Consider the following 25,117-nt stretch of genomic DNA (forward strand, 5'->3'; position numbering starts at 1 on the left):
ATTGGGCTTCTAAGTAACTAAACCAATCTTAAATATAAGCAAGACGGGTTTTAAATCAAGGGTTCGGTTTTATAAAAATGAATTGATAATAAAGTTTATAATAATATTATTAATGATAAGATAGTAATGATAATAATAATGCTAAAAGATATGTTGGACATATATATATATATAGATATATAAGATAATGATGTTAATAATAGCAACAATAATTATTTTTAATAATACTAATATAGTATAATAATTATAACAATAATTATTATTAATAATACTAATATTAATAGTTGTAGAATAGAAATCTTGGTATTAATTATAATGTTGTTGATAAAAATGATAATAATAATAATAATAAATAATATTGATAGTAATAACGATACCATACTCGATGTTGGCTCGATTTCTAAACGAGTTCACAAATTAAAATAATAATATTATTGCTAATAATTATGAATAAAAATATGATTTTACTAAAATAATAATAATATGATTCTTTATTAATAATAATAACGACTTCAATATTTATAATATTAATGATAAAAATAATAGTATTATTAATGGATACATATAATAGTAAGTTAACCATAATAACATTAATAATAATTCTTATGCAGCAATATTAGTACTAATAATAACCCTTATTTGATAAGTATAAAAATAGCATCAAAACCGGTCTAGGACGAGACCCGAACCCGCGACCTCTAGTTTAATAATTAACGTACCAACCAACCGAACCAATATAACAATTTGTTAAACAAACCCAAAAATTTAGTAACATATCCATTTCCCGGGTGTTCATCCTTTCCCCAAATCAAAACAACTCTATACTCAATCCAATCCGTTTCAAAATTATATAACCAAACATATATAACCGGTTATTAACGACTTTAAATCCGACAATCTCAATACGAAAATAAACGATACCAAAACCCAAATTATTTACCTATTATTCTGTCCCCGAGCCGTGGCTCTATACTAGAGAGTAAACGAACCGAAACCGCCGGAGCCGAAACTGCCGGAGGTGAGAGAGATAGCCGAAGAGAGTGAGAGAACGGAGAGAGAGAGGTAGAACAGAGAGAGAGATAGAACGGTGAGAGAGAGAGAGCGCCGAGGGAGATGGAGAGGCTGCGGTACAGTCGCGGCTTCTCGCCGGAATCCGGGTTCGCCGGAAAAACGCAAACAACGGGAAAAAAGGGCTGCCGGTGTGAAACCCAGGAAAAATTAGCCTTAAAACCGCGACTTATGTAACAGTGCTTATCCGAATAAAATATTGTAATAAATAAAATAATAATATTTTATTCCAAAGTCTTCAAAATATGTGTTTTAAAACTGTTTATGTTCAAAAAGTTTAAATTTGTCGCGTAGCGGACATTGCGCATAACAAACACTGGCGATACCCCGGGAAGTTGAAAAGTCCAAAATAGTCGGGATCAACCCGGAAAATTTTATTATTAGTAAAAATAGTTGACATAAGTGACGAACCTATTTTTAGGATTTTTCGTTGTGCAAAAATCAATAAGTTTGTGGCTGAGAGCCGGTAGCGGACACCGTATGGAGCCAAAACCCAACACCACCAAAAATTATGTTCTTAGGCTTATTGCGTCAGGAATCCAAAATCGGATAAAGTCTGACAAAATTTATTAGAAATGGAGTTCGTTTAGATAGTTAAAGTTCGACAAACGTTAAACTAAAAGCTTAAGACTTTGTTTAAAAAGCCACATCATCACAAAATTTCCTCCCTATTTTCCCCACCTAAATCGTATACCACTGGTGGAATCCATTGTTTTGTAAGAAATCTTTCTAATAATCATTAGTATCTTATGGGAAACCTGGAACACCTCCACCTCACACCAATCAATTCATTTTACTTACACATGTCTACTCTATCACCAACTCATCAACCTACAAACTACTTTCCTTCTCTCTTTAAAAATCAAACGAACACTCTATTAACCATCACCGAATATTTTATTTTTACTCTTTAACTTACTTTTCAAGATGCAAGACATCAAGTTCTAATCACAAATCCCAAAACACACTACCACTCTCTCTCTCTCACTACCGTCAGCCACCATAATACCCCACCATTTCCATCATTTTCTTTTATTCCATTAAAAAGCACTCAAAGAAAACACCTAAGAATGGAGGTTTGAAGTTATTTAGGAGATAACAAGAAAGGATAGGAGCATAAGCAAGCTGTCACATAGAGATTATAATCATTCTCACATTCCCTATCACTGTTCGTCCAAAAATTAAGGTAACCATTTTAGATAATATATAATCTTGCTTTTGGATGCTTAAAATGCTTCACACAATAATAAAAGATCTATATATATATATATTTAATATGCATGATTGTGTGTGTCGTGAGTTAGAATGTGTGTGTATGGTGGGTAACAAACACTTACCCACATGCATACATGCTATGAGTACTATATTATTTGTTTAATCAAATATAAATAATGCAAAACCTTAATTATACATGCATGTTATAGTTTTGGGTCGTGTGATAAGTTTTGTTTAAGTTATTATTTGCATTCTGTTGAAATGGGTCACGTTGTTAAAACAAGTATATGTATGTGTTCTTGCATATATATACTAGTCTCCACATTATAGATTTTAATGTTCAAATTTGGGGTAATATATATATATATACATACGTGATTTTATTAGCTTCATGGGATTAATGTTTTATTTGAGTACAGTGTGATTCCAATAAATATATATAGTCTCATTAGTATACCTTGATGAAATAATGATTTGGTTTTGCACATGAACATAGGTATGCTTGAAACTTGTTAACATTAATTAGGTCCATATTAGAAATTAAACATCATAGTTGTATGTTATTAAAATGGCTTTTTCACTTGGATCGAAAATTATGGATAAATTATTGACAATAAGATGATATGAGAAAAATAGAAACTTTGTTTGGTAAAAATAAGAAATCACTAGTTGTGCAATAGTTTAATTATGCTAATATAAGATAGAACCATTGTATGAAGTAGTCAAAATGGTTGAATAAGATAACTAGTCAAGAATGTTTGCTTCTTAAAGTGTACAAGTTTTAATGTTTAGGATGCGTGCTAGAATTCATAAACATACTTAAATATGAAACTAAAATAGATTAAATATTTGAATGTCTTGTATGAAAGATGATATAATAAATGTTGGGTAAATGTAAAGGAATCATGATAAGATGACTAGATATATATAATATGAAAACATGCAGTATGTTAGGCTGAGGGGTGTGGAGCGCTAGGAAGGGCGCAAGAGGCCAGACGATCGCGCCCCGGGGCGCGAGCACCACACCACCGAGGCGCGATAGGGGCGCGAGAGCGGAAAACGATGCAGGCGCCAGGGGGCTCGCGGGAGCTGTTGCGCGTGAGGGTGCTTGGGGAATGGTGAAAGAGCCGTTGGAGGCTTAAATGTGAATAAAAAAAAAAAAATTTTTCCTCTATATATATCACAATATATATCACATATATCCACACCCAAAACCATTCTCACATACCACACCCAAAACCAATATCACATACCACACCCAAAACCCGAAATCACCCCATATTCCAAACCTTTTTTTAAAAACATGGCTGGAAATTGGTACCCAAACCTAGAATCAGATTACAGTTACGACGATTTATGGTCGGCACCGGACCAACCGATGTTTTATTCGGGGTCGCAACAACCATCCGGCTTTCAACCATCCAACATACAACCGTCTCCTAACTTTGTAGTTCCGGAGACACGAGAACCAGAACCAGAAGGTGAAGCTGCGGGACAAAGAAGACGCGTCCACCGGAAAAAACAAGTTGCAACGGACGGGTCGGGTTCGGCTTCGACCGGAAGGGCGAAACGGAAAATCACTCCGTAGTCATCGGATGAGAAGGAAGCCCTGTGTCGGGCTTGGATAGCCACTTCTGAGGATCGGCGTTGCGGTAATTGTTTTAACGTTTTTAAAAATGATTTTTAATAAAAAAGTTAAATAAAAAAGTTAAATGACATACAAATTTATTATGCATTTTGCAGCGGACTACCAAAAGAGCAAGGTCTTTTGGACAAAGGTTAGGGAGACGTTCTATTCGCTCGTTGGGAGTACAGAGCGGAACGCCGATATGATTTCGGGTCGGTGGACCGAAATCAGAAAATTTGTCGGCTTGTTTACTAATCTGTTCAACAGGAACGCCGGTCGTATGAGACCAAGTGGCAGTGACGATTTGGCGGTCTATAATTTCACTGTCGAAGAGTGGAGGCAGGAGTGCCTGCGGAGGTATGGGACGGTGAAGACGTGGGACGATGTAAAGGTGTGGGAGAGGTTGAGAAGGTGTTCCAAGTGGGTTGAGCTAGTGGCGCCGGACCTTGATGCGGAAGTAGGGCCGAAACGGACTAAAACTAGTTCGTCTGGAGCGTACAGCACTTCCGCCGGGTCGGATTGCCGGGTTGGATTCGACCTAAACGTTGCGGGGGAGGAAACGTCTTCACCGCCGAGGAGGCGGCCATTGGGAAGGGACGCCAGGGGGAAAAAACCGGCTGAGGGGGAAGCCGTAAACATCAACGATCTTGTTGAATCCCTCAATAAATTCGACAAAACCATGGAGGTGGTCTCTATTGACAAAAAGGAAAAAAAAAAGAATGAGAGATTTGGACTTCCTTGCAAGAGACTTCAGCCACCTAAATCCGGTCGACCAAATGCTGATGGAAAAACAAAAGGAACGTATCCGGAAGAGGTTGATCGAAGAAGACGAAGCCGAATAATAAGAATAATGTTTTTCTTTAGTACTTTAATTTTTTTATATATATTAATGTGTTTTTTTAATTAATGTGTGTTTTTTTAAATAATTTCTTGTTTTTTTAATAATACGTTTTTTTAATACATTTATAAAAAAATAAAAAAATAAACCGCTCGCGCCCCCTCTCGCGCCCCTCCACACCATGGCCCGGGGCGCTATCACCACTACCAACACCCATCTTATCAAGTTTCTCTCTCTGCCACACGTCACAATATTATTGGCTGACGCCCCCACTCACGCCCCCTCTCGCGCCCCCCCACACCCCTCAGCCTTAGAATGTTAAAAAGTTAGATTTTGGCATATATGGAATGAATATGACATGAGCATGCATTGAGATCTACACATTTAAAAATCATTTTATATCACATGAAAAATGATTTTTTTTTGAACTTTACTATATTTAGTAAATTAAGATTTGTCTATTATGCTTGAAATTTGTTAAATAGAATATTTATGTATAAAATGTGCTAGTTGCTACTTGGGTTAAATTTATAAGTTTAGAGACCGTGTGTGTGTTGAATGATCATATAGGAGTTGGACTTGAACGGAATCGCCAATGTATCGTTAAAACTAAAATAAACACACGAACAAAAGAATAATTTTTTTTAAGAAATAAGATGTGTGAAATATTTTAAGTTGAAGAAACAACTTGAAATATGAATAAATTATTAATTGTGTGCTATATAAATTAGGACACGATTCAAGTTGGAATAACTGATCATCTACCAAAACGGTGAGTTTTCTCGTAAAATCCCCACTTTTAAATGTTTTATGATTTATAATTGTTTTTGGGGGAAAAGTGTGTAAATTAAAGAGATATATATTTTACAAATTGTGTTAAATGGAATGAGTCATTACAAAGGGAAAAACCGTTAACCGAGGAAAAGGGCCTAAAAATATTGATAGATCTATCGGGGCGACGCCCCCCACTCTTCCAGTCGCTCTGGTTGAAAAGGTGGGAATATTTTGATTTTGGTATGTTTCGAGTTTATTATAATGATAGTCATACATGTGTTGTACTCTTTGCTCGTTTACAACTAACACGTTTTGTTTAAGAAATATATAACTATGTTTGAAAAAGAGGAAATTAAATTCCCATTGAAAAGAATGGTGAATAACAAAATTATCATTGATAAGAATGATTAATAAATGGGTGTAAAAGCCGAGAACTGTTACACCCCGGTTTTAAATTGAGAAACTCACCAACATTCGTGTTGACAAAATTATTTTACCATACTTTTCAGGTAAATGAGAAAGATGAAGGCACCGCGAGGGCTGAATGGGATGGAACCGAGAACGCGTGTGTTTTGATGATGTGGAACTGTAGGCTTGTAATAATAATAAACTATGTAAAATATGACACGTGCACTCTGATGAATAAACAAGCCTTTTTATATATTTAAGCGTTCTGTTTCGTGATTTGGCTATCGGCATCTGTCATAACCCGAAATTAACCTAGTTAAGTCTTCCGCTGCTAAGATAAGATTTTCGGGGTGTGACAGCCGGAACGCGAGGGGGAAATGAGGGGTGGTGGAAAGTGGTGGTTGGAGGTGCGGTGGGAGGTAGTGGCCGAAGGTGGAGGTGGCGTTGGCCGGCGTCGGCTTCTCGTCGGAATTGTGAGAGAGAAAGGGGGTGGCTGTGTTGTGGTGGTGGCCGAAGGTGATGGCCGGAGATGGTGGCGGTGGCGACGGCGGCTGGGATTAGAGAGAAAGAGATGGAGGTTGTATGTAAATGTGGGTAGGGTTTGGGTTGGGTGTATATGTATGCATATTTTCATAACAGCCCCCTCAAGTTTCAATAAATGTTTAAAACGAGTTTAAAGGTTTTAAAAGCTTTTAACAACTTAACGAAAATTAGTTTGAACCACTTATGTTTTTTTTATTGACGACTCTATAATATGACTAACACCGATTTATTGGTGATCGAGATATATAATAATATTATATGATAAATAAATAAAGAAACAAAAAAATGCTGAGTCAGGTTTGTATAATAAAGGTTTGCAACACGAATACAAATTGATATCCGAATTTTGACGAATGTCACATACATGCTCTTATGATTATTCAAAACATGCATATCCATCACTAGATATGTCAAGTGAGCAATTGCCAAAAAAAAAAGACCTCAAAAACTTTTTTCTCACAATACAAACACCTTTTCTCCCTCCTTTTTCTTTCCTCACGTTTTTTTCATCCTCTCTTATCTACCTATCAACTCATCTAGAACTCGTTTTTACCAATCTTTAATAGCATGTTTAGTGAGTAAAAAGGTAAAAGTGTAACTGCTCATTCATTTCTTTTTTTACTTTGATGTGTAATGATTTAACTTGTAATGAAATAATAAATAAAATAAAAAGTGCGAGATTGGTGAAATGTTGGCGGCTCCCCCACCCAATGAGTAATTAATTACATAATAAATATTTGACATTTGTTTGTAGGGTTTATTATTATCTGACTGACCTGGTGGAGCCTCACACTCCCATGCCGTGTAACTGTGAAAGCGAAGACACACACAATCTATACATATAATATAAATGTGTATATATAGTGCGTAAACTCCGGCGGTAGATCTACTAGTAGAGCTTCACGGTGGCGGTGGCGGTGGCGGTGGCGGTGACACCAGGTAAATCTCATTAATTAGATTCTCGTAATTCAAGTCGATATTATTCTTTTATCTATTCTATGAAACTAATTCTCTCTGTCTGTAACATAGTAATGGATCAACTTATTATTATTATTATTATTAATATTATTTATTCCATTCATTCAATTCAATTCAATACATTACATTATTTAGCGGCGAATCTCATAGTGTGATCCATTAATCACACATCTAGTTTCATCACTCTCTCTATTAACGCGTCTATAATATATCTATTTATATATTATTCTCTCTTTCTGATCTTGTTATTATTATAGAGTGTTCAAGTGACTAGCTAGCTAGTGTCTTCTCATTGGATCCTTCAAATCCACACCTCTGTTTTTAGCTTTCTTAATATTAATAATTCAACTTCAAACCCTAACTCACAACAACAAATGATGATGCCAAATTGCTCAATTGTTGCCTGAATTGCTTCAATTCATCACATCTAATTGAGGTATCTGCTTTTCAATTATCTCAATAAGAACCCTAACTTATCAATTTGGTATTTTTGTCAATTCAATTTCAATTTGTGCTGTTCTGTTGTGAATTTGATTATCCTTCAAGTGTAGGATCTTGAATTTTATTATGATTATTGGATCTGATTGATTGAATGATTATAAGTAGGGGTGTAAACGAGCCGAGCCTGAGCTCGATTAGGCTCGACCTCAGCTCGTGTTGCATTCCTTATTATATGAAAATTTTGAAATAATATGAATAATTTGTTATATGTATCATTGTTTCCTTTGAAATTGAGCTCATTTGAATGATCTTATGATATGATTTTGTGGTTTAAAACCAGTAAAATGGCCCGGCCACTTCATCGAGGTGTTGGAAGACTTTCAGGAAACATTCAAGATTATTTAGAAGACACGCAAATGAAGATCAAAGAAGATTCTGATAAAAACACTAAAACATCCTCTGATCCTGTTACTTTATCTCTAAGGAACCCGTTCCAGATCTTATTTCCAGAAAACAATTCATCCAAACAAGATACCATTGAAAATGGAGTTCTAGCTTCTGACCAATTCACCGCCACAAATTCGAAAAACCGTCATTTGTTAACTTTACTTATCCTCAAATTCAGTTTGATTTTGATAGTGATTCTTGGTCTCACGATATCTCTTTTATGGACTATTTCACTCACAACCGGTAGTAAAAGTCCTATGATTCGTGGGTACAGACGGTTACAAGAACAGCTTGTTTCAGATTTGTGGGACATTGGTGAGCTGTCACTTGGTGCCACTAGGTTTAAAGAATCTGAGTTTTGTTCTCCGGAGTTTGAAAATTTTGTACCATGTTTTAATACTACCGAGAATCTTGAGATGGGATTGACCGATGGGAAAGAGTTTGACCGTCGATGTGGGCCCGTTTCGAAACAGAATTGTTTGATTCTTGCTCCATTTAAGTATAAGATTCCTCACAGATGGCCTACTGGAAGAGATGTAATTTGGATTGATAATGTTAAGATTACAGCACAAGAAGTGCTTTCATCTGGAAGCTTGACAAAACGGTCCGTTTTACTTAATTATTTGATTCTGATATTCAAGATCTTAATTTATCATCATTAAATTATTGCAGGATGATAATGTTGGATGATGACCAAATTTCATTTAGTTTTGCATCTTCCATGGTAGATGATAATATTGAAGATTACTCGCATCAAATTGCAGAAATGATTGGTTTAAGAAATGAATCTTATCTTGTACAAGCTGGAGTAAGTATAAAAAAACCACTTTCCAAAATTATACTCGTATGGTAACAGGTCAAAATGAGTCTGGTCGGGTTGGGTTGACCTGCAAACACTGTTTCATTCCATTCTTTGAACTTTTATATTAGCTAATGTAATAGTTATGATGACTAAAACAAAGTTATTACAATAATAATCTGAATCTTTGATAACACAATTTAAGAGATTGTATGAATTAATAATAGACTTTTGGTGGTTGTCAACCCTTTCTTGACATGTTTAATCCAAACATATTGATTTTTTATTTTTTCACACAATGATACTTTCAATGTACATTTTACAACAAAAAGCACAAGTGTATATGAAACAATTACATTTTAGTGATATATTCTTATGTCAATTTCTCTTTTTAAGTTTATAAAATTTAGCAAAAGATACCCAACCAATTAAATTAATGGTATAAAACACATTTTAGAAAATAAAAAATAAAGATAAATGGGTTAAGCGGGTGAACATGCAAACCCATTGGGTTGACACGAATACGACTCGTTTAGCTAAATGGGTTGAAATGGCATCTCTACTGTCTACCATCCTTACGATGAAATTGCGTAGTTTAATCACAGTTTTTATCCATTTATTTCAGGTGAGAACCGTATTAGATATAGGTTGCGGTTATGGTAGTTTAGGAGCACATCTATTTCCAAAACAACTTCTAACAATGTGTGTTGCAAATTATGAGTCTTCTGGTAGTCAAGTTCAAATAGCACTTGAACGCGGTCTCCCTGCAATTGTCGGCTCGTTTGCTTCAAAACAATTACCGTTTCCATCACTTTCGTTTGACATGATTCATAGTGCATGGGATGGTGTCCAATGGGATAAAAAAGGTATTTTTTTTCTTTTTTAGTTGTATGCACTAAATAGAAAATTAGTTTTCAGTTTTTCTCAATTTTAGCAACTAACTAGAAATCATCTTACACTTCATTTCCAATTGTTGCAACGAGAATATGCTGTTTTACCAACTCTATATGCCATTCAACGTCTAATTTTATATTAAATAAACTATTTTGGAATACAACACTAGAATAACTTCTTTTCTAGGTTTATATAACTTTTTAAGAGTAAATTACGCTTTCTGTTGTTTAGGCCTGTAGAAAATTTCAGGTTGTCCTTAAACTAAGGAAATAACAACAATCGTCCTTTATGTTCAAATTTCTTACACATTGCGTCCTTTCCGCTAATGGGGCGTTAGATTTTCGTTAAGTCTGGTAATGTGACTTGCATGTGAGGTTATTTTCGTCTTTTTGAACATAAAGGACGACTGCTGTTATATCCTAAGTTTGAAGACAAACCTGAAATTTGCTGTATACTAAAGAACAAAAAGCGTAATTCACTCTTTCTTTTATTTCAAATAAGTAGTTTTTCATATGTGGCATCAATAAGGTTAAAAGCAAAGTTGGTTTCTATAATAAATAACAAAATTGTAAGTTGGATGCTAAAATCAGGAAAAAGTGTAATTTTTGTTTTTTTTTCTTGTTGTTTGCCCTTTGTCTTATTTTTGCATTTATTTGTTGTTTTCATGAAGATTGAATTTGAAATTAATATTTATTTTTCATTTTTTTTTGTTATAGATGGTGTATATTTGATAGAGGTTGACCGAGTTTTGAGGCCGGGTGGATACTTTGTTTGGACCTCACCGTTTGCAAACACACCAGCTTCTGTTCGTGATAAAGAAAGTTTAAAAAAATGGGATTTTGTTCAAAATATCGCTAAAAATTTATGTTGGGATTTATTATCACAACAAGATAAAACGGTCGTGTGGAAAAAACCTAGCAAGAAAGATTGTTATGCTTCTAGGTATGTTACCTATATTTTCCTTTTTAAAGATAATTAGAAGTGATATGATGAGCTTGTTGACCAGGTCAAGCTGGGTTTCGGTTGAAACAGGCCACTTTTATTATCTTGAGTTATCTTATTTTAACTATTGTAGGAAACATGGGCCAGGCCCATTAATTTGCAAAGTGGGCCATGATGTCGAATCTCCATATTACCATCCACTTGAGGCTTGCATAGGTGGAACCCACAGCCGGAGATGGATTCCTATTGAAGAAAGAGCCAAGTGGCCTTCTAGAGCTACCTTGAGCTCCAAGGAACTTGCAGTTCATGGTAATCTTCTATTGTTCTTGATTTTTCATATTAAATTTATCTGGTAACTAATAATAAATGTATTCACATAACTGTATATGGTTTTATTAGGTGTACTGCAGGATGATTTTGCAGAAGATGATATTAACTGGAAATCATCAGTTAGAGATTATTGGTCTTTACTCTCCCCACTAATATTTTCAGATCACCCAAAAAGACCTGGTGATGAGGACCCAATTCCACCATATAATATGGTTCGGAATGTGTTGGATATGAATGCACATTTTGGTGGTTTTAATTCTGCATTGTTGGATGCTAGAAAATCTGTTTGGGTGATGAATGTGGTCCCCACTAGCGGGGTCAACCACCTTCCACTTATCCTGGATAGGGGATTTGTTGGCGTGTTACATGATTGGTATGTTTTAATATTGTTTATACTATCTTGTCCCCTTTAAGTTGGGGTGTAAACGAGTGGCTTGTTTAACTTACGAGAGTACTCATGAGTAGCTTTTCAGCTTGGGCTAGGTTCATTTATTTATAAATAAAATAAGTTATATATTATTTAATTAACTTTATCATAACTTTATATATAATAACAATTATTGAATATATCAAATAAAAAGTTATATAAATAACAGCCTCATTTAGGCTTAGGAGCCTACTCGAGCTCGATATCTTTTATTAAACATGCTTGTGTATAGGCTCAAGCTCAGGTAAGCACGGCTGGATTCAAATTTTTGGCTAGCCAATCTTGAGTCGCACACGGGCGCCCGTTTACACCTTTACCTTTTAGCTGATCTTTTATTTTACTCTTTTTGAATTAAGCATAACCCAAACGGCAACTATCACATCTAGTTGGAACAATTTGTGTGAATATAACAATCTACATAACAGTTATTTATTCTTTTTTTGGGCTGGTAATGTTGTTAGGTGTGAAGCATTTCCAAGTTACCCTAGAACTTATGATCTGGTGCATGCTGATGGGCTTTTATCCCTTGAAACCGTAAAGCAGTCTCGGTGTAGCTTGCTTAATCTTTTTTATGAAATTGATCGGTTACTCCGTCCAGAGGTATTTATCTTTATTGATTTTCTTATTATATCATTCATCTAAACAAGATATTATAGATTAAGTAGCTAGTTGATGCAAAGGTAGGGTGCATGGATACAAGATTTATGTGCTTATCTATGTGTGTATTTTAAGTTGTGTGTTTTTTAAACTGATTATGAAATACTAAGTAATTAGATTGAATCACTTTCTCTCATCAAAAGAGTTTAATCTTTTACAAATTTAAATGTTAGTTTAATCTTTGACAAATTTAGACATTAAAGTTTAGTTTTATACGAAGTTAGACGTTAAAGTATAGTTTTTGACAAACCTAGACATTAAAGTTTAATTTTTTATTATTTTAGATATTAAATTTCGACTAGTTTTTTATGTTAAGTAAAATATTTGACGATTTTTTTTTTCAAATCATAATTTTTGACGAATTTAAACGTTAAAAGTGTAGTTTTGACAAATCTAGATGTAAAGTATAATTTTTGACGAATCTAGACTTGGTGCTAATTTTTGACGAATTTAAACGTTAAAGTGTCGTTTTTGACATAAGAGGAGTGAAATTTTATTTTGACAAATATAACCATGGACTTCGCCTTCATCTCTGATCTTGTAATTAGTGAATTTCTTTTTCTGTCTACTAATCATTTAGTTTTAATTTCACTTCATTTTTCTAATTTCCTAACCCTTACTATGGAAATCGAACACAGGGTTGGGTGATACTCCGAGACACAACTTCGCTCATCGAATCAGCAAGAGCCATCACATCAGGATTAAAATGGGAAGCGCGTGTTGTTGAAATCGAGAGTAACAACGACGAAAAACTCCTTGTGTGTCAAAACCCGTTGATAAGAAGCCAAGCAAGTTCATCATGACAATATAATTCAACCTTTGTTTATTTCTTTGTTGTTGCATCATTTATTAATCACCAAACCGAAAGGACTTTTTGGCAGAAACAGAAAGCTTAAAGGAACTTAAAGTTGGTGATCTTAAAGAGAGAACGAGGTCTTTGCTGACTTGGATATAGGCGCGGGATCGTTATACTTTGATATGATATGTTGAATTTAATGGTTATAAGAATAAGGTGAGGTTAGTATATATATAGATTTGATGAAAGCAGATATCTTGAAGATGTTGACAATATTTTTTTCGATTCATAACATTTCAATTCCATTCTTTATTACTTTATTGTTGAAATCCATTATGTTTTTTCTTTTGAGTTTGTGTTCTTTGGGCATTAAATGCGTTGCCGGTTGAAGCAAAAGGTCAATGGTCAACACGACTGGTTTGGTTGGTCGATCAGGGCTGGTGAGACCAGCATGAGTAGATTTTAATTAAGGGGTGTGTTCATCATTAAAAAAACAAGGTTTTTGAAACTAAGGGAAGGGCGTCGCTTAAAAGCAACGCTTTGTTGGAGTGTTTAGGAAAGTCAAAGAATGCCCTAAGTATCCCGATCATATTCGTGTAGAATTTAGACACTATGAAAAGATGCAAAACAAAGTAGAGAAGAAGCTATTTATATTACATAAAAACGGAAATCAATACAGACAAGATAGTAATAACAACCTAACCAAAGACGTTACCATTTCTAAACAAGCAATCGGCCCCTTCGTATGATGATTTCGATTTGCCATATGAAGAGGAAAACATATGGTCACGGGTTGTGAGAGAAATTGTGATTCTCAGTCTCAAAACTATCAAATATTTGATATAGCCTAAGCACAAATTTAAGAGGTTTAAGGTATGAGTTTCTTTAGCTCGAAGCTTAAAATAAGTCATGATGTCGCCATGTATGACCAAATCACCGAAAATTGTGGTGGGTTTGTGACCCATGGGCGGAGGAAAATGCTAGATGTCTCTTGCTTAAAAGTCGTCTACTTCTGCTTTAGAAGGATGATTGATGCAGATGAAGATCTACGCTGTCGGTTTTTAAGTCTGATAAACGTTTTGGTGTAGAGTCACAATATTTGAACAAATTGAGACATGAACTATTTGAACAATATTTGAATAATATATTTAGTTAGTTGATTAACGGTTGAACCTGTATCTTTTATTTAAAATTCAGTTAAAAGTAAACAAACCTATTTAGTACATACAAGTCAACCAATTATTAATATTATGTTGTCAACCATTCATTTCAAGGGATGATGACTAATTATGACTACCAAACAATTTCTTTTTCTTTTTTTCAGAGTGGATGATGCATTGATGATACCAATAATAATTGTAATAATATTATTATTATCTTCCTCTCCCCTACAATATACCTGAGATTCAAAAAACCCATTCATCTCATCACAAACACCATTTGCAGGTTTTTTGTTTCTCAACATATTCAATTCAATACACCATAACTTCAATTCGCTTGCAATTGATCCTATATAATATACAAATTAATATCATCGTTAATCATGAGTCAAACCATCATCTCGCGATTAGGGTTCCTTCTATTGGTGATATTATATGGTACGCTAACATCTGCTGTAGAGGAATTTGAGGATGATTCTAGGGTTTCTAATTGTATAGGTCCGCCCAAATTGATTATGGATTTCATCTTTAGCTCTCAATCTCCTATTTGTCCGTTTGATAATTCTTCAGGTGCCATTGCTGTTATTGAGGTATTATCATTACAAATTATTTCAATTTTCTCATTATATTTCAAATTCGGTGTGCATGGTTTGGTTTGGGCTAAAACCATAACTTCGGTTTTTGAATTTTTGTTGGTTTTACTGTTTGAGCTTGAACATTTTGGGCCGATAAAAAATTGGCCCCAAAATAATGAATTCGAGCTTAAATCATTTTGTTAATTAATAACTAATTGATTATTATACATTTGGGCTTAAGTATTTGAGTTACATATTTAATAAATTCTTATAAATTACTTAAAATATAAAATGAAAATCTATAAATTCGGTTTGGGGTTTTCGGTTTTTTTACATGCAGCACCAAAACCGAACAGTAGTTTGGTGTTTACAAAAACATAAAAACCAAACTGCCCATTTCATGCACACCCCTATATTCTATAATAAAATTGCTAATTGATTAACTTGATCATGATTCTTAATTGCAACAGAAATCTGATAATTTAAGGACTTGAAAGAGGTCAAAATAGTCATAATCAGATTAAGATAATCTGTTTGAATTAGCTGCATTTTTGTCCCTAAAATAATCAGAATATATTGTTTGTAAATGTATGATTGGATAAAAATAGGATTTTTATTGTATTTTTAATTGGAATCCTCACACCATTTTGCAAAATCTTTAATTTTAGGGAGATGAGTCATCTTTGCAAAAGGCGTTAAATACGATTCACAAGAACACACAAAGTTATGTTATTATCCTCTTCTATGCATCTTGGTGTCCATTTTCGAAAACATTCAGACCAAAGTTATCAATTATGGCTTCATTATATCCTTCAATTTCTCATTTTGCCTTTGAAGAATCTGTCATAAGACCAAGGTTTGAGAATTTTATATTCACAAATATTTTCCTCTTTAATGAAAAAAGTTGGATATTGGGTGTTATATACATACATTAATGATTAACTTTTATATAAGCTATTGATATTTTTCATTAATGTGTAGCATACTCTCAAAATATGGTGTTCATGGATTTCCTACACTCTTTGTCTTGAACTCAACAATGCGTACGCGCTACCATGGATCCCGAACTATAAGTTCGCTTATGACTTTCTACACTAATGTTACGGGTAAGGGTAATTTTACTTTTCCTTAAATACCCTTAGTTTATCCGTATTTTCATAACCGAGGTTTTATTGCATGCGATGGTAAAAATGGAATATAAAAATTGTTTTATTCCCACACTCTCTGAATTAGTCTATGTACCCAAAAATGATAGAATTTAATCACGGTTTATCTAAAAATGGTGGAACCGATAAAACTTTTAAACTTAGTTATAAATGAAACAAGTCAAACGTGTCAAAAGTCAACCTCGCTTTGTTATAATATAGAGTTACATTAGATGTTAATAGTTTAGTTTTCTAAAGTATATTTAACACTTTTTGCTATATATGTTTAGTCCAGTGGTTTTCAAGCGGGTTGGATGGCCTTATCATTTTCGTTAACTGACCAAAATACCCCTTTACTCGCTCCACAACCACCGGATTAAACATGTAAATTTTAGGGAAAAAAATGTGTCAAAACGCGTAATATAGTAGGTACACCACAGGGACCAACCGTGTATGTAGTTCTAAATACAAGTAATCCTTTTCTTGATTACAATTAACATTAAACAATTGTATGTATAGGTATCCAACCTGAATCCATCAATGGAACATCTCTCGGTGAAACCATATACGAGCACGATACCCAAAACATGAAGGGGCCCGACAGCTGCCCGTTTTCATGGGCACGGTCTCCTGAAAACATGCTTCAACATGAAACATACTTAACATTAGCCACCATTTTTGTGGTTTTAAGGTTGTTGTATTGGAGTTATCCATATATCATGGCACGTGCTCGGGTTTCTTGGAGAAGAAGGATCCCAAACATAAGGTTTAAAAGCTTGTGGGAGCATCCTTTATCGTACATGAAGCGAGCCATACAATTATTCACCTCATTGACCGAGCCTTGCAAAAGAAGCAACCTTCGTGGGACCATGAACGCCAAGGCTAAGGCTGTGTGGGCTTCAAAGTCATTAGCTTCGGTTTCGTTTGGTAAGGCGAGCACGAGCCGGGATTGAGTTTGACTCGTTGACTGAGATGATTTGTGGTTTATGTGTATACTTGTGGAAGTTAATGTGGTTTCTTGATAGGGAGGGTTTTGCACTTTTGCCAAATTGGCTTTTTGTTGAATGTATATATTCCATTGTGGTGATAGGAAAAAAAGTTGTAACAAGCTTTTTTATAATTTTCTATTTTTTTTTATTTAATCTTTTGTTTGTTATTTTTACATCTTGGTTGTAATTCTAACAATCCACAGTAGGCAACCGCACACCAACAGGTGATTCGCGTTATCATGTTTGACAGTCCTGATCCGTTCGTTGGTGTCTTAATCGATCAAACGTCACCGCTGACTGATTCAAATGTAATACAAGTTAACTACTTTATTTTCTCCTATTCTACTTTTTTTGGTGCAAAAGAAATTGAATAACTAATCTATGATTCTTGATTAAAGATCCAAATTTGCATTGCAAATAAAAGTCAAATAAAATCCACTGATTCAGATGGTTTGACATGGGCTAAAAAGGTATAATATAGAAATATATATTATTCTTGTTGTATTAAACAACTAAGACTTATTAGTTGGATGTTTTAAATTAATCATTTTCATTTAGTTGAATAATATCATTATTCATAAAAAGTACTTTAGCCAAAGAACTTTCTTTCATGAGGCCTTTGGAGAGAGGAGAGAACTGAGGTCACAGCCATGCAGGCAAACCCAAGAGTCAGGAGAACCGTAGCAATGATACCGCGATCGAGAAACTTATCTACTTTGGAATGGAATTGATCAATGTCAAACCCCAGGTTGATGCCTGATCCTACAGCAATTAATATTAATGATAGTAGAGCCACCACACTATCCACAACTTCCTTCAACTCCATTGATGCTGCAAACCCTGCACCAACCGCGGTTGCCAATACGTAGCTGATCAACTGTAACATTTCAAGCGATCAATATCAGTGTTACGGCTTATCCACATTTTTTACATGGATTACAACATATTATTAAAAAAAAACTCATTTTTACAATACGAACCTTATCAGCGTAGAAGTCGAATTGAGGGAGACACAGATGGCGAATCATCCTCTTCCCATTGCATGCATAGTAAAAAGCGAAAGGAAGCTGAATCAACGAGTAGACTGCACCAATGACCGCAGCTGCAAAAACAAACCTATTGGCCATACAAAATTTGAGTTACATGGTTGGACAATGAATTAAAGACGTTTAATAACCGACCTGTAAGTCTTGATGTCCTTCCAAGTAGTCTTATCACCGGCAAGCTTGTAATTGTTGCACACCATGTACACAGCAGATGCAACTAAAAGCGTTAGAGTCAGGATCCTCAACACCAGGGTGGTGTATGCTATAACTTTTACTGCCATGATCTGTACTTAACTCAGTTAGAGTTATTTTTGTAAACTACACAGATCAGTTAACTGTTCCTTGTTTAACTTAAATATTAATTTATATATTGATCTGTTCGTTACAAACAACAAACAAATATTGTTGTGCTTAGATAGATGTTTTCATTGTACCTGCAGCCGGCCTGTTCTTTTAACATTTTTTAATATGTTCTCTTTTTGTCTAAAGCATCCAATAAAATAAAATAAAGATACTCTAGCTCTTTATTCATATCTGAAAAATAATAGTACCGTACCATGTACATAAACAAATAAATATAAGAAAATAAAATTTCATGGGTAGAAGGTCAAGTGCTAAAAACAAATTGATTGAAATTCCATTTTGCTCTAAATCCGTATTTACTCGAACCTGTTCAGACTGAACCATTTTTGACCCATTACCGAACCCGTCAAGTTTGATGGGCTTAACTGGAATGCTAAAATGTAAGATCGAAACGTTAAACAATTTGCTGTTTTGTCCATCTCTTTTTGGAAGCAAATGTTATCACTGAATGCAAACAAATAATAATATATCCCGGTAGCCATATTTCACATAAAACTCAGTCAGATTATTCGCTTACAACTTTCCATTTCAACGGCCGGCTTCATCTTTGTATCAACATTTGGAGATTACTGTCTTCTTCAATCAAATTCCAACCACATATATCCAAATATGCCACAAAAACAGTACTCAGTTCAAGTTTAAAAACACTACTACCCACAACACTAACATAAGCATATCTATCTGTTCAAGCTCCAGACCTCATACAATGGCTGCCTCAATTTCAACATCTTACCCATTCTCACCAAGCAACAACACCCTGCCAATCACTCAAGAACAACCCAACATCAAACGTAACCACAAGAGATCTTTAAATAATGTTGTGCTTCCATCTTACTGTCAAAAGGTAGTTCATTTTCAAGAGTACGTTAATAATCAGTTTTCTTGGTTCAGTTCGGTTCCAATCGGTTTAGTTCAGTTACGTCCGTTATTTGTAAAAAAAACATAAAACCAAGTCGTTGATTTTTTCCTATGCTCGATCATTTTGGTTATGTTACGTTAATTGGTTTGGTTATTTTGGTTTCATGCATACCCTACCCACTATAAGCTTATACGGACCATATAATCAACTTATGTGACAACACACCACGATCACATAAGTCAAGTTCGAAAAGTTATATAGGCCGTATAACTGTATAAGGATACATGGGTCGTAAACTAGCATAACACCTAAAATGATTCATGTTCCATGTATCATACTTTTTTTTATACGAGGTTGTATAACATTTTCCACATATCATATGGAAAAGGTTGTATAGTCTTTACAACCCATCGATGGTGCGCGTATACCCTGCCTCTTGTTAATAAAGTTTATATGTATTCATGTCGCTATTGCTAAGAACATAAAAACAGATTGTTGCAGAGTTTCTAGGGACATATATCTTGATCTTCACAGGGTGTGGGGCTGCAATGGTAGACCGAGATCAACCTTTAACAATTATAGGGATTGCAATGGTGTGGGGCTTATGCCTAATTGCTTTACTATACACACTTGGACATGTTTCCGGTGCCCATTTTAACCCGGCGGTTTCTATTGCGTTTGCTGTTACCGGAAGATTACGTATATTACAAGTAAGTATTAGAGAAAATATATTAGTTAGGGTTATTATATTATTATCATATCTTTTAACTATGGTATCACACCTTCACCTACAACTCTACAAGTCACTTTTTGTGTGTTAACAAGATGAGATTTGGTTCTTGTAGGTTCCAATGTATGTGATGTCTCAAATATTAGGTTCCACACTTGCATGTCTCACTTTGAAGGTTTTGTTTGATTACCAAAACGACATGTTGCCAACTTTAACTCGGTTTTCAACTCCGGTAACTGATTTCGAAGCTTTCTTGTGGGAGTTTATCATCACTTTCATCTTGATGTTCACCATTAATGGCGCTGCAACCGATGATAGATCAGTATGGTTTATCTTTTTATTTAGAAAGTTATTATGGAAGGTACTAACTTTGATTTTGAAATGAGGGTGTAGAGCAAGGAGCTTGCAGGAGTTGCGATTGGAGTGACATTAATGTTTAATGTGCTAATTGCAGGGTAACAATATTCCATCTTTCTTTCACTTATATAAAATGATTAAAATGCAATTGAAGGGTATAATAGTCATTTTACTAAAAACATATAATTCTCGAATTCGAAGGGTATAATAGTCATTTAACTGACTTTCAACACAAATTTATTGGATTTGGTGTATATAACAACATTCGAAGTAAAAATAAGTTTATATTATTTCTAACGACAAACTCACGAACTTTTTATTTCTATAGGCCGATCACGGGAGCTTCTATGAACCCTGCGAGAAGCATAGGCCCCGCCATTGTGGCTAACGAATACGAAAACCTATGGATTTTTATCGCGAGTCCCATTCTCGGCGCTCTAACCGCAACCATAGTTTACAGTCTTCTTAGACAACCAAAACAAGAAAATCAAGATACCGAGACCGAAAGGACGAAAAGCATCATTTACAACAATGTTTATTCACACTCGACTGTGTAACACATCACGAAACCGAGGTTGTCAAAGTAGTTAGAACGCATTGATAGGTTGTGCATTCGAGTACAACAATATCTATTTACTTATAGCATATTGTTATATGTAGAAAGAATTAAGAAAAAAAAAAGAGGTTGAGTTGAATTTATAGCTAAAAACCAAATATTTATTTCCTTAACACCAAATATTTATATTCTTTAAAGCAATCAACAATCTTTACTGGAGCTATGGAATATAATCAAGACAATGGTATCAGTCTGTAGTAAAATTACATCTATGAAATCAAGAATTATCTATGGACTGTTATGTAAAAACTCACTCCACCTTGAGAACGATCTTCATGAACTCGTACACAAAATAGCTTATTGCAGCCGACGGCAACACCTGCGAATACAAGCAAGTCAAACTTCCAACAGTTATTTTCACAAAATAGGTCATCTTAACTGACAATGCAAAACAATATCATAGAATTTGTTGACAACGTATATTTTCATGCAATTTGGTAAGACTGTTCGCATGCACAAACATCAACACATGAGTTTACGCTAATTGACTTTGAAAGTCAGGCTGAAGTTTATAGGGGTCAAATAACAATCATCCAGAAAGATTACTCTAATTCATTATTATTGACTGGTGTTTTAGACACTTAAGTAACCGGCAAGAATTGTAAAATCAGATCATGCATTCATGCATATAAACGTTCGTTCATTAATTTTGAAAGTGAACCTTTTGACCTGAAAAAATTAACTACCGTTGTCCCAATGTTTAAGGGAGGTGTTTGGGATTCCTTATTTTATCTCCTTATGACGTTTCAATAAGTTAATAAGTTACAAAAGTGTAACTTATTAACTTTTCTCTCTCACATCAAAAGCAATCCCAAACACCTTATTCTTTTTTAAAAAGTTAATAAGTTATAAGTTGGTGAAAATAAGGAATCCCAAACACTCCTAAGTATAAATGAAATATCAAATACGCCCCTTGACTTCCATTGAACTTACTTATAACTAACTATAAGCCCCTAAACTTTAAAAACCTCCACAAAAGGTCCTTTATATAAAGCTTAGGGAGTTAATAATGCAAAAGAGACTACTTCAATCACATCTAAATTCAGGGGTATATTTCTCATTTCACAACTCTAGATATGCTAACAATTATCATGCTTATTAAGTTATTAGCCAATAAAAACCATTAAAAATATAATATACGTACCTGTAACAAGCTCGGAATAAGTCCAGCATAAAGAGCCGAAACACCTCCATTTTCAACAATTTTAAAACACGTTGCTAATGCGCTCATTTTATTTGCTCTAACTTGCAACTGTAACTGCCTTCTAACAACCTCAAAAGGGTATGTCGCCACCTCAGCACACGCACCAGCAATGGCACCGTGCAACAACGTTCTCATTGGTCCCAATTCTAACTGCTCCAGAATATTTAAATCTTCACCCTGCTGCTTCATGTATTTAATTCTTTGTTTTCCTTCGGGTGAATTTAGATAAGCTGATTTTAATATATCATAAACACCATAAAATACTGCACTCGAAGGCGCCATGCTTAATATTGAAGGAACTAATCCTTTGTATAAAGAAAAGAATCCTTCGGTTTGAACGATGTGGTTAAATGCTCCTATCACCCCACCTAAGGATTCGCCACCTGGTGCCACCAGCTTCGTTCTAATCTGAAAGAAAATTGAAACTGTGATTATAGTTACCTTTTTAATAAAGTTAATCCAGTTTAATTAAAAACTAAAGCAGCGGGATGCTTAATATCTAGGTGATGATTAGCACATAAGTGTACATTTTAAGAACCTTAAAATCTATTACTAATTCAATATAAATATTAATATAAATACCATCCTTTAAAAAATCCTAAAAAAGCAAAAATCTTTACATATCTAAATCAAATTCCGGGTTCTTGTTTGACCACAAAAGTCAAATGTATTGGGAAGCTCTCATTTGCAGCAGAAAAGTAACAAGAAATGCCGAAAAAACCCTAGACTTTCTCTGAACTCGCACAAAAGCCCCTAAACTTTATTTCTGCAAGGTTAAATCGCTTAACTTATAAAAAACTCTACGAAAAATCAACATACTTACTTTTAACAAATTGTCATTAGCATAAGTCCCTTAACTTATAATAACTCAACATAAAGTACCTCTTCGTTGAGTTTGATATATTTACCAAGAAGATAAAGTCCAGGGAATTTAATTTAAATCCAGCAATAGTCCAAGGGTTATAACTAAAAAAGAGCTTACAGTGTCGAGCGGTAAGCAAAGAATACTAGCAGTCATGCCAGCACCAGCGCCAGCAAAAAGCCGTTCAAAATTCGTTGTTTCTTGATTTCCAGTGAACCTCATAAGCTGCTTTCTATAAGAATCGTACGCACAAAAGTTTAACACTTTAAACGGTGCGGTTCGAAGAATATTAACAAAATTTCCCTTCCAAAATCCTCTTAAACCTTGAGATGAAGCAATGTATTTAATTAACTCAAATAAATTCTTCTGCTCACCACGAACCATATACTCCAGCTTTAATCTTTCAAGTGGCGCCACAAACGTTCTGTTAAAAAAACATAACCTTTTTCATCATATTTCAAATTTCATATCATAATTGTTTTCATTTGCATCTAAATCTTTCATTTCAGTATCCACTGGTTCTAAACTTCTAACTTCTAAAGTTCACTATTGGCACATAAGTTTGACTTTTAATGGTCACACCTAACAATTTCAAGACTCAAAATTTAACAAACTTCTTCATTATTGTTTTCACATTGGTACTACTAGTTTCAATGTTTCATCAACTACCAAATCTTATCACCCTAGACTTAAACTACCACTACCATTTGACCAAAAAGTCAACACAAACTCCAACAATCAAACAAGCACAAACCTAGATACCATTGCAGCCACAGCACCAGCCCACAAATGCTTAGTAGTATTCATAGCGGCAGGCTTTCTTCTCACTCTCAAACTCACCTTCTTCTTATTCTCCTCAACCACACCCGCAGCCGCCGCAGCAGCCATAATATTATTAGTTGCATTTTTATCAACCCAATCACCATTTCCCTTAACCGATAAACTAACCGACAAAAACCCACCTCCAAACCCAATCTTTTTCGCGGGAAAACGCCTCCGCCGTGATTCCGCCTTGAAACGGCGGCGTTGATGATACAATTGGGAAGAGCGTTGTTATCGAGAAACAATCCGCCGGGTTTGTAAATACCCAATTGGGTATCCGGATGTTGAAGTGGGTGGTTGTTCAATTGGGAGATTTGACATGTTTTTTGTGAATTTGGGATTTTGGGTATTAGGGTTTTGGGATTTGAAATTAATTAATTACAAGAACATAGGAGGAAGAGTTGTTGGTGTGGAAAGTGACGTGGCGGAGTCATCGCACTGCTACTATCGCCGCACACTGCTGCTGCATGTTGGTTAGTGAGTGACTGAGTAGTTTCAGCCACAAGCTGTGGCTCGATTCGGTTGCTTATTCGTCTCGGTCTTTTAATATTACAAGGAAGAAAAACTATACATTAGAAACAAATCATGAAATAATTAATTATTATAATAGTTTGATATTAAACAAGGCTAAACGTAGTGGGGCGACAAGCCCAACGATTTTAGGTGAAAATTGCCCTTCATGCCAGCCCAGGAGATTTTATGGTGTTTTTTGTGTGTGTGTGTGGGTAGGGGGGGGGGGGGGGGATATTACTCCCCTAAATAGCCCCTCCATTACACATTATATAATGAGTAAACGGAGGTTTTCATCCATCTTGTTTGTCTAAATTTACAGTATTAATAATCCCATAGTTTTAAATTTACGATTTTTGTTTCTATGATTTTATTTTACTTACAATTAAACATGAATTCACTACCCTCATTAAGTTTGGTTGTTAAAGCCATCAGCATGCCCCTCACGTGAGGAGCAGTTTTGTCCTTTTTCTTCCCAAATACAATTCAGCCCCTCATGTGAGGGGCTTGCGAATTAGGACAGAGGTTTATTTTAGGAGAAATGATAAAATTGCCCCTCACGCGAGGGGCATGTTGATGGGTTTAATGACCAAATTTAACGGTGTTAGTGAATTCGGGTTTAACTACAAGTAAATTGAAACCACATGGACAAAAAACATAAATTTAAAACTATTGGACTAAAACCGTAAATTTGG

The 25,117-nt window shown here is 34.8% G+C and overlaps 2 protein-coding genes and 2 pseudogenes across 4 annotated transcripts; 2 read left to right on the forward strand and 2 right to left on the reverse strand.

Moving 5' to 3' along the window:
- Positions 1-7,706: 7,706 nt before the first annotated feature.
- LOC143587827 (putative pectin methyltransferase QUA2) lies at positions 7,707-17,275 on the forward strand (annotated as a pseudogene). Its single transcript, XR_013144976.1, has 14 exons — positions 7,707-7,887; positions 8,233-8,943; positions 9,012-9,147; positions 9,764-10,004; positions 10,749-10,974; positions 11,108-11,283; positions 11,374-11,677; positions 12,193-12,331; positions 13,027-13,224; positions 15,279-15,284; positions 15,490-15,507; positions 15,588-15,775; positions 15,901-16,025; positions 16,584-17,275. The product of XR_013144976.1 is annotated as a putative pectin methyltransferase QUA2 (transcript).
- A 367-nt stretch (positions 17,276-17,642) lies between these two features.
- Positions 17,643-18,419, reverse strand: LOC143587833 (CASP-like protein 4D1). Its single transcript, XM_077069005.1, has 3 exons — positions 18,235-18,419; positions 18,034-18,169; positions 17,643-17,930 (listed from the first exon to the last, which is right to left on the reverse strand). Exons 1-3 carry the CDS (start codon positions 18,378-18,380, stop codon positions 17,643-17,645), a joined length of 570 nt encoding a protein of 189 aa, XP_076925120.1. The 5' UTR covers positions 18,381-18,419.
- A 495-nt stretch (positions 18,420-18,914) lies between these two features.
- LOC143587826 (nodulin-26-like) lies at positions 18,915-21,016 on the forward strand. Its single transcript, XM_077069002.1, has 5 exons — positions 18,915-19,306; positions 19,813-20,031; positions 20,167-20,373; positions 20,445-20,506; positions 20,737-21,016. Exons 1-5 carry the CDS (start codon positions 19,169-19,171, stop codon positions 20,963-20,965), a joined length of 855 nt encoding a protein of 284 aa, XP_076925117.1. The 5' UTR covers positions 18,915-19,168; the 3' UTR covers positions 20,966-21,016.
- A 58-nt stretch (positions 21,017-21,074) lies between these two features.
- Positions 21,075-24,432, reverse strand: LOC143587825 (putative mitochondrial adenine nucleotide transporter BTL3; annotated as a pseudogene). The gene is made up of 4 exons (XR_013144975.1): positions 23,845-24,432; positions 23,211-23,514; positions 22,169-22,636; positions 21,075-21,343 (listed from the first exon to the last, which is right to left on the reverse strand). The product of XR_013144975.1 is annotated as a putative mitochondrial adenine nucleotide transporter BTL3 (transcript).
- Positions 24,433-25,117: the final 685 nt, after the last annotated feature.

Source organism: Bidens hawaiensis, unplaced genomic scaffold, assembly GCF_021521415.1.
Source record: "Bidens hawaiensis isolate Kalapana, Puna unplaced genomic scaffold, B.hawaiensis_p1.1 tig00035898_1, whole genome shotgun sequence".
In the NCBI taxonomy this organism is placed as follows: Eukaryota; Viridiplantae; Streptophyta; class Magnoliopsida; order Asterales; family Asteraceae; genus Bidens; species Bidens hawaiensis.